We start from the raw sequence: 10007 nt of genomic DNA, 5'->3' as shown, positions 1-10007 counted from the left end.
GGGGGAGGGCGGCCAGAGCGCCGGGGGCAGGGCAGCGAGCCCCGGCTGGAGCTCGGCTCTTCCCCCCCCCGGCGGCCAGAGCGCCGCGCCGCCGCCCCCCTCCAGGTGCCGCCCCAAGCACCAGCTTGGGTGCCTGGTGCCTGGAGCCGGCCCTGTTTGTGCTGCAGCTGGTTATACAGGGATCTCTCAGTGCTGAGATCCAGCCCCCTCTGGGATGCAACATGACTGCTGTTGACACGGGGATTGTTTGTCCGATGCTGGGATGCAGCTATCTCTGGTAGGGTGCAGGTGCTGTTTATCCACCCAAAGCTGAGATGAAGCTGTCTCTGGGGTGAGGCATGGGGGTTATTTATAGAGATCCCTCATCCGGCACTGAGATGCAGCTGCTTCTGGAGTGGAACACTGCAAGTGTTTAACAGCAATACTACCTGCCAGCTAAGGAATCCGAGTGAGTTCTGTATCCATTTGAAACTACAGGGAGGAATTTAAGAAGACAGAATGAAATGATCTCTGTGGGAATTTGACCAGGCACCAGAGTTAAAAACCTAGAGCTTCTTTCAAAAAAGTGCCTTGGGATCTTTCATGATTATGATCTTGGTTTTTACACTTCATCAGAAAGGGATCACCTCACTCAGAACATCTCCTCTTGAATCAGTGCAATTTCCCAGGAGATCATCTGTGAAAGCACTGAGCCAGCCCAACCCGGCTTAGCCTGGGAGAGAAGATGGGAACCACAGCACAAAGCAACCAAGCTATGAGCCACATTTCTGTATGTTTTCAGCCCAGACAACAAGACGCAGGGGCCTCAAGATGAGTTTATTGGGATACAACTGGGCGTCATCTATGGGGCAGCTTTGTTCACGAAATCTCATGTAGCTTTCATCTTGCACTGAAAATCTGATGATAAAGGATGAGAGCCAGGTTAATCGCCCCAAGCCAGTGCGGGTACGAACCCCCCTCCCTCCATCTGCCGCTACTCCTTCCGATGCTTGCGTCTCTGAGCCATGGATCTGATCACAGCCGCCGCCACGCCCATCACCCCCACAGTGCCCATGGCTATAGCTTCCGTGACCTGCAGAACAGAACGAAGTGCCGGTCAGACACGGGGGTTCCCATGTGGGGTCATTTACAAGCTTGGGGCAAGCAAGGTGGAAATAGGGTGACCAGATGACAAGAACAAAATATCGGGACACATGGAAAAAAAAAAAAAAGCCGGAGTGCCGCCACCAAAGCAACAACAAAAAAAGGCCGGGCCAAAATATCGGGACAAATGGGGACAAACAACTAAATATCGGGACAGTCCCGATTTTATCAGGACATCTGGTCACCCCAGGTGGAAAGGAAGGTAGGAGCTGAGATGTCCGGCTAGCCCATGAGACATCAAGCAGCACTTGCTGCAAAAGCCCAATCCAGGGAAGCCACAGGATAGGTCAAGATCTTCCGTCCTAGGGGCATGAATCCTGCTCTCCCCCGCCCGCCCTCACAGCCTCTCGCTACTAACACAGAGCTGCAATATGGAAAGGAAAGGAGGCAGCAGCAGCCAACTGGGGCTGTGAAGAGGCGCCAAGGCAGGGGAACAGAGGTAGCCGCTGAGATGCTCCAGCGTGGAATCGATTCAGGGGGAAGGAACTTGCTGGATTCATTTTGCAGGGGGACCGACGCTGGGTTTGACTGGGTTTGTACAGCGTCTATTGCAATGGGGTCCTGGTCAGTGAGCGGGGTTCCTAAGCGCCACCACAAAACAAATCCCAAATAGTATTTAGCACCGGGGGAGGGTGGGGAATTGATGACAGTGGTAACACATGGTGCTGCAGCTACTTGAGGAGATCCTGGGGCAGCAGGTGGAACTGCACCCTGCAGTACATCAGCCACGCTGCAAGGCAATGACATTCCAGGGGGGGCTGAGTCTCATTCACCAGCTGCTGTCCCAGGAGGCTCAGCGCGTAGCTTTGGGGGGTGCCAGGTTCGATGCATGGGTCACGGTCACCATGCTGGTGTGAGGCCCTGTCCTTCCCCTCACACCCACCTGGTCGCTCATGGCCACGCCGTAGCGCAGCTCCATGACGAAGTGCTCACAGTTGTGGCTGGTCAGGTTGTAGGGCATCTCACGCCCCACCAGCTCCTCAGCCCGCCGGACGATCTTGGAGATCGGCAGCGGGGGGTGCGTCTCGTCGTGCTTGTTGTTCACCCGGTAGCGGTCCTTGCGCACCACGTCCTCCAGCCAGTCCTTCTTCACATAGGCTCTGTCGGACAGGGCTGCAAGGACGCTGGCAACGCCGTCCATGGGGTGCTCACCTTGGGTTGGGGAGAGCGAGATCCATTGATTCGGCACTGAGCTGGGTATGACGCAGGGAGATTCCACGGTGCCTGGGGAAAATTGCATCTCCCCAAAGCTCACCTTGCATCCCTAGAGGCTGGGGACAGTGGCTGATACGTGGGCATCCCCCACCCAACCACACCTTCCAGTGGCTGCAGGAGCAGAGGCAGCAGGAAACTTTGCATACAGCCAATCTCTGTGCTGCACCTCCACCTTGTGCCGCCTGCAGTCCCCTTCCCCCCCAGCAGGTGACAGCCAGGGGTAGTGCAACCTCCAGAGGCTGGAGCACTGAGTCCCCCAATGGCAGCAGGCCCTACCGCACTCTTCAGGGCTGTAGCAGTTCCAGCTCCCCCCAGTGCCAGCAGCCAGTACTACACTCTGCTGTATGGCAGTCACTACTGCTGAACGTCCATGCAGCTGGCCTCCAAGGCAGGCACACACGGGCTGCAGCTCCCATGGCATGGGATCCCCAAATCCTGCACAGAGCACTGGCTCCTCTGCAGGTAGAAACCCCTAAGAGAGGTTCCCATGCAGTGGCACTCGCATGGCAGGGACCCACCTTCAGTCTCCAGCAGAACACACCTCCCCCTTTAGGGAAGGGGGGCACTTACAAGGAGGAGCCAGGTGGACGACTTTGCCATCACCGACATAGATGGCCCAGTGCTGGTAGCATGAGCGGAAGATCTCAATCAGGTCACCGGGTTTGAGTTCCACCTGGGAGAGGAGATATGGGGATCCCATTAGGGAGTCCTGGTGAATCGTGGCCACATAGGAAAGGGCTCTCCAAAGGGGAAAGGCGCATCATCAAGAACACATGAACAAGGAGGGCTGGAATGTGCTATCAATCTGGATGCCATGGGTTTTCAGTGGGATAAGACGCTGACTTTTCCTCCATTGCTATCAATCTGCAGTTACTCCAGTTTTAGACCAGGTTAAACGAAAGCAAGATCTAGCCCCAACCTCATTGATTTCAGTGGGATTTCGCTACATTGAATTAGAGTGCAGGAGATCAGAAGCTGGCCCTAGCCCTGTTAAATTCACTGGAGTTACTCTGGATTTACACCACACATAAGTGAGATCAGAATCCGGGACTGACTCCATTGCAGTGAGTGGGTAACTCCAGATGGACCCCAGTGGGAGCTGAGATCAGAATCCAGCCTGGACCCCCATTGCAGTCAGTAGGTGACTCTGGATCTACCCCAGCGGCACTGAGAGGAGAATCTGACCCTAACTCCATTGACTTAAGCAGAGTCACTCCACGGTTCTCTGATATCAATATCTGGCCCATGTCCCTAATTTCCCCACAGCTTCCATTCTCATCCCTGCAGATCTTGTTGTTGTCTTGTAACTTGGGTTTCCTTGATAGGGCCAGATAATATTGCGGGGGGGGGGGTCATGAAGAGCACCATCCCTGCAGACATTGCTAGGTGACATATTAAGGCAGCATCCAATGCTCTTTAATGGGGTGCTGGCAGGTTGGATTTGACCCCATGAAACCTAAGCTCAAGGGAACCATAACCCTGTTTATTTATTTCATCCCAGTGGAGCTAGGTGGGGGGAGGGTTGGCTCTCCCTGGGTGACTTTTTGTGGCTCAGACATTGCAGAAGACACTAGAGGGCAGAGGACCCAGAAAGTGCCACTGACTTCAGGGCTCACCGTTATCCAGATCATGAGCAAAAGTCATGAGTGTGGCTGGGCGTGTGGCTGCACTTACATGGACGGAGGGGATCTTCACCCTGATGCAGGAGGTGGAATTATTTCGCATCTCATCATTCATCTTGGTCGCATTGCGGGCTTCCTATTGGCATAGCTAAAACAAAGGCATGTGCCACATTGATAACAACCCCCAAGACAGCAGAAGCAGGTGGGCCCTGTGGCTAGGGTGCTGGACTGAGGCTCAGGACACCTGGAGCTATTCCTGGCTCTGCTGTGTGGCTTTGAGTGCTTCCTTGTATCACTTCCCTGCCCCCAATAGACCATGCTGCTTCTCATAGAAAACCCAGGGCCAAAGCAATTTACCCAGCACTACAGCAGGAGAGGGATCAAAGCTCAGGACACCTAGGTCCCGCTGGCCCATCCTCCTTCTCAGCTATACACCCCTTCCATCCTTGGATTGTCCACCATTAAGTACCTGTAGGAGGTGCTCACACCTTCTCTGTAGTGGGTTAATGTAACATTGTCTGTTGGGGAGGGGGATGTGGAGGACTTATCATGACATCACAGGGGGTTGTTTGCTCCATCTCTGGTTACCAGGTAACAGCTGCCCACCCTTGTGTGGGATTTCCCCCAGTGGTCTGGTGAGTGAACAGTTTATTCTGCACAGCATTTACAGAGATGCCTTAGACCTGTAGCAGAGAGCTACCTAGCTCTTCTGTAACACTTGGCATTCAGAGCTCTCAAAGCAGTTCTGCCGAATTACCTTCATTTTACAGGTGAGGAAACTGAGGCACAGAGCAAGGAAGTGGCTTGCCCAAGGTCACCCAACAGGTTAGTGGCACAGCCAGGAATCCTGGCCACCTGAGTCCCAGGCCACTGCACTATAGACTCATAGACTCATAGACTTAAAGGTCAGAAGGGACCATTATGGTCATCTAGTCTGACCTCCCACATGATGCAGGCCACAAAAGCTGACCCACCCACTTTCCCTTAACTCAGCTGTTGAAGTCTCCAGATCGTGATTTAAAGACTTCAAGTCGCAGAGAATCCTCCAGCTTGCGACCCCTGCCCAATGCTGCGGAGGAAGGCGAAAAACCTCCAGGGCCTCTGCCAATCTACCCTGGAGGAAAATTCCTTCCCGACCCCAAATATGGCGATCAGTAGAACCCCGAGCATACAGGCAAGATTCTCTAGCCAGACCCACATTTTACCAGCGATGGCACTTTATTACCTAATTGACTAAAATCATGTTATCCCATTAAACCATTCCCTCCATAAACTATCCACTAGGCCACACAGCCTCCCTGCTTCCTTAGTCCTCTTCCTGCAGGGCAGTAATCTATACCAGAATGAGGCACCTTTATACTGTTCTAACTGCATGCACACTAGATGTTGTACCAGTATTGTTAACAATATCACCCCCTAACAGCCACAGTGATGCTGGTCCAACATCTGTGAGGCGCGCAGGCCTTAAACTGGGATGTTCAAAGGAGCATCAAGAAGTTACCACCCCAAATCCCACTGGAATTGTTGCCTCATTTGAAAAGTCTTGGAATACTTGCATTCTAATTTGGAAAGCCTTTGAATCCTTATGAGAATCATAGGCTCCCCCTTGCCTGTGTCTCCAATGGCAAAATGGGGATAATCTGTAGTAAAGTTAACCTTATATTAACTGGGTTACCCAGAGTCCTATGCGCTAGAGCCCATGCTCCATCCCTCCCTTCCTCCTGTCTGAGTGGGTGGGCGTTTTCCTCCCCATGCTGTTGTGAACAATGTAGTCAACATTGGCTTGCAGCTCTGCGAGCAAACTTATTTTTGTTGTGCTGAGTGGTCCCGTTAAAAAATAATCCTTCCTCTGGCTGTCTTGTGTATTTAGATTGTAAGGTCCTCAGAACACAGCCTCTCTGTGCATCTGTGCAGTGCCTGGCCAACAGGGACCCCAGTCTTCGTTGGTGTCTGTGCAGTGCCCAGCAGCACAACGGGACCCCAACCTCAGGCGGGGATCTGTGTAGCAGTTGGCACGATGGGGGTCCTGATCTCAGTTCCATGTGTCTGTGCTATGCATTGTGTCTGCTCATTCTGCTCCCCCAGCCTCTGTGGAAAGGGACTGTTGGCCCCTTACTAAAACTTAGTGGCGGGTTTTGGCTTGCAAGCTCCCAGTACCAAAAGAAAGGGGAAGGGTCGATGGGAAATCAGGAATCCTGAGACTGACAGTCCCCAGGGGCAATGGGGAGAGGCCAATGCTCCAGGTCAGCCTGATTGACAGGCAGGCAGTCCAATGAGGGAGTCAGGAGGTCAGGGGTCCTGTCCTCCCAGTGAGCTGGAGCTGCCTGGCTAGAGGGGCGAGCTAAGGAGAGAGCAGGGCGGAGCAGAGCCACGCAGGTGTAGTGGTAGCAGTGCTGGGGCTGGAGCCAGGTGTGGTGAGCAGCTAAGGAGAGCGAGGGGGACTCTGGGCAGCGGGCCCAGTGCAGGGAGATGCCCCCAGCCAGGAGGTCTTGCAGGCCGGACTAGGAGGGGGGATTCACAGGGGAAGAAGGGTTCTGCCACCTAGCACCAGAGGCCATGTGACCATCACCAGAGCAAGTGTCTGACCTGCTGCACCCCTGCAGCACAGCCAGTGCCTGGGCAGGGGCCTGGGACAGGTGAGGGACAGGCTGAGAACGGCCCTTATGTTCCAGAGACGGCTGGTTGTGGTGTCCCCGTGCCACAGGGCTGGGGGATGGGTTTTCCTTTCACCTTTCCCATTTTTCCCTTGCTTTTTACATTGGTTGCTGTTTACTAAATTGTATTAGCTTTGAACTGTATGTAATGATCAGTGGGTCAGGGAAGAGTCCAGTGGAGAGAGAGCACCCCGGAGTGGGGACACCCTAGACCCTGCTTTAAGTGACCACAACAAGGTTGGGGGTCGAGCCCCCAGGAATTCTGGGCCCAGCCTTGCCAGGGTTACAAGGACACTGCCACACAGGGAGCCCTCGAGGTCAGGCAGGCCTCTGGGGGAGCGGAAGCGAGGACTCAGATCCTTTCGCTAGCCCATTTCACCGGGGGAGTGTATAAGCCAGGAAAGTTGCCCACAATAGCGGGACCAATCCTCCACTTGCATCTACATTGAGTGTCTGTGCCATGCTGTGATAATTTCAGGAATCTGTCTGTACGGCTGAGGGATCCTGGGTGAGATTCTGAGCTCTCTGCACGTAGCTTTCCCAAGTGGCAAACTCCATGGGGAAGGTACAGCCCCTTTGCCTTCCTTGCTGGCCTTTCACCTCCAGGATGGACCAAAATTCCAAGGAGGGTGGGGCTGGGGAAGACCTAACAATGGAGGGTCATTAAAACTGGACCCTCCGCTTTCAGAAAGGAAGCGCTCTAAACAATGAACTGGTTGTCAGGGGAGAGGTCACTTGGCAAGGGAGTCCCCGTTGAGCTTCCCAGAAGTCACCTGACCAGAGACTGGAAGATTATAAAGAGCAGGAGCTGCACTGTTTGCTCTTTACCCATTGATTTTTCACAGGTTTAAGGGGAGGGAAGCTCTGCAGAGCCGGCTGAGGCAGGGGGACCATGCCTACCTGAGCGCAGGTGGCCCCCGCCCTCCCAAGGGACGGGACATGCGTGGCGGGGTTATTATTTTTGTGTGGATCTGTGTCTCTCTCGTGTGCATAAGGAAGGAGCAACAGTGTCGCAGAACTGTGTGCAGAGTGCAACAAAGAGTCCTGTGGCACCTTATAGACTAACAGATGTATTGGAGCATAGGCTTTCGTGGGTGAATACCCACTACGTCAGACGCATGTAATGGAAATTTCCAGAGGCAGGTATAAATATGCAGGCAAGAATCAGTCTGGAGATAACGAGGTTAGTTCAATCAGGGAGGGTGAAGCCCTCTTCTAGTAGTTGAGGGCCTCACCCTCAACTGTGTGCAGAGTGTCTGTGTTATGTGCTACACCTACCATGTGCCCCTGAGGGAGTTCGTGGGGAGCTGGAAGGCGCACACCTTCGGTGGGAGTCTGGGAGAGGTGTGATTAAGTAATTGGGGTGTCTTGGGGTCAGCACTGGAGGCGGGGGCCTAAGGCAGGTGAGCTGAGGGGCTCTGTTTCTGTGAAGGGGTGTCGGACTGAGGGTTGGGGCCCAGGCAATGTGCCACAGAGGCCAAGGGAGGAAACACAGCAGCAGCCTGCTGAGACCCAGGGAAGATTAAAATACCCAGGGATCCAGAGGCTGGGATTCCCCCCAGGGCAGCCTGGCGAGTGGCCAGGGAGGGGAACGCCACTGGATCTGTGACAGGGGCACCAGCTCCAAACCTGCCTCATCAAGGGGCTTGGCTGGCTTGGGGGGGGCAGGGAATGGAGGACAGGGCCTTTCCCCTCTAGGGTGCACCAGCTCCAGTCCAGCGTGAGGCTGGGAGACTGGCTGCCTGCCTCACCAGGGACCAGGGTCTGGAATGTAGTTTCCTTCTGTATCTGATGACTCGGCCAATTGACATTTGCTGCTCAGATTCTAAAAAGCCACATGGTTTCAGGGACGAACCAACGAAGGGAACTGAAAGTGAGATACTAACCTTACATGATGCGGGTTCCGGTTTCAGAGTGGCTCAGGCTGTGAGTGGGTCAAATGCTAGTGGGTGCTGGGTCCAATCTGGCCCCAGGGTGGGGAACTGGCTAGCTCAGGGGGGTAGAGAATGGGATCTGGGCCCTTTCTTCTCTAGGGGGTGCCAGCTCCAATCCAGCCTGAAGTTGGGTGGACCGGTTGGCTCAGGGATTTGGGGAATGGGATACAGGGTCTTTCCTTTCTCAGGGGTGGCAGCTCCAATCCAGTCCGAGGGTGCGGGGACTGGCTGGCTCAGTGGGTTGGGAAATGGGCTATGGGGTATTCCTTTGCTAGGGCAGTGGGTCTGATCCATGCCCAGCTAGTTAACGGTACTTCTTGGATGCTGAGGGATAGCTCAGTTGGGGGGAGGGATAGCTCAGTGGTTTGAGCATTGGCCTGCTAAACCTAGGGTTGTGAGTTCAATCCTTCAGGGGGCCATTTAGGGAACTGAAGCAAAAATCTGCCTGGGGATTGGTCCTGCTTTGAGCAGGAGGTTAGACTAGATGACCTCCTGAGATCCCTTCCAACCCTGATATTCTATGAAATAATTTGCTTGATTGGTGCCCCTGCTGGGGTCTCCCTTTCAGTAAGACAGAGCTCAAGAGCATGCACAGGAATGGCCCTGGCTGAGCAATCAGGGAACTAACTGGAGTTTGCAGTAATTATGCTGATGGGAGTTCTAGCATTGCCAGCCCCAAATCATCCCATTCAAAACCATGGAGTCAGCTCTCCACACCCAAGATCAAGAGATGTGTGAATTCTTTTTAACAAGTACAACTATTGGGGTTCTTTGTGTTTGCCATCTGGTGTCATGGTGTTCATGGATCAAGCCCTTCTCTGCACAAAGGAGGGCTAGAAACCTTTTGAAAGCTGAGATTGCCTCATACTCTCATGACTCCAGGAGCTGGGGCTTGAAGAAAAGCAACAAATATCACAAGACAATATTATTGATCTGGGGCTTCTCGGGAGTGTTTGTTAAACACGCCTGTGTCTAACGCCTTCAGAGAGCGGTCGTACCCAAGTGTCAGGCATGTGAGCAATGCTTTTATTTCCTTAACAACATGTGGTTCAGCATGACCCAGGCAATCTGTTAATGCTGATGCAAGCTTGTAGATCTGCCCGCAGAATCTCTCTGGCTAGATTTATACACACACTCACCAAGAATGTCCCAGATGTCCAAAACCACTAGTTGCTTTAACATTCATGTTGCTAAATTGGAGAGGGTGCAGAGAAGAGCCACAAAAATTATTTGAGGGCTGGAAAAAATGCCTGTGAGAGCTTTAAAGAGTTCAATCGTTTAGCTTCAGTTGAGAGGTGACTTGATTACTTTGTATAAGTATCTTCATGGGGAGAAAATCTCAGCTCTTTAACCTAGCAGAGAAAGGCAGGACAAGACCTAATGGCTGGAAGTTAAAGCCAGACACATTCCAATTAGAAATAAGGCACCAATGTTTCACA

The 10007-nt window shown here is 53.3% G+C and overlaps 1 protein-coding gene across 1 annotated transcript; it reads right to left on the bottom strand.

Annotated features, from left to right (window-relative positions):
* Nucleotides 1–973: 973 nt before the first annotated feature.
* On the bottom strand, nt 974–4095 carry LOC112116225 (phospholipase A and acyltransferase 3-like). The gene is made up of 4 exons (XM_024213580.2): nt 3975–4095; nt 2929–3096; nt 2027–2295; nt 974–1072 (listed from the first exon to the last, which is right to left on the bottom strand). Exons 1-4 carry the CDS (start codon nt 4093–4095, stop codon nt 974–976), a joined length of 657 nt encoding a protein of 218 aa, XP_024069348.2.
* Between the last annotated feature and the right edge of the window lie 5912 nt (nt 4096–10007).

The sequence above is a fragment of the Terrapene carolina genome, unplaced genomic scaffold (assembly GCF_002925995.2).
Source record: "Terrapene carolina triunguis isolate 2854851 unplaced genomic scaffold, T_m_triunguis-2.0 Scaffold89, whole genome shotgun sequence".
NCBI lineage: Eukaryota > Metazoa > Chordata > Testudines > Emydidae > Terrapene > Terrapene triunguis.
This window is presented reverse-complemented; position numbering and strand designations above follow the sequence as displayed.

Bases quoted from the DNA above. Each gene is read 5' to 3' on its own strand.
- LOC112116225 (XM_024213580.2), bottom strand. From the start codon at position 4,095: ATGAATGATGAGATGCGAAATAATTCCACCTCCTGCATCAGGGTGAAG. The intron at 2,296-2,928 runs GTAAGTGCCCCC...CCCCAACCCAAG, and splicing joins CGTCCACCTGGCTCCTCCTT to GTGAGCACCCCATGGACGGC. The intron at 1,073-2,026 runs GTGGGTGTGAGG...TCTGTTCTGCAG, and splicing joins GCGTGGCCATGAGCGACCAG to GTCACGGAAGCTATAGCCAT.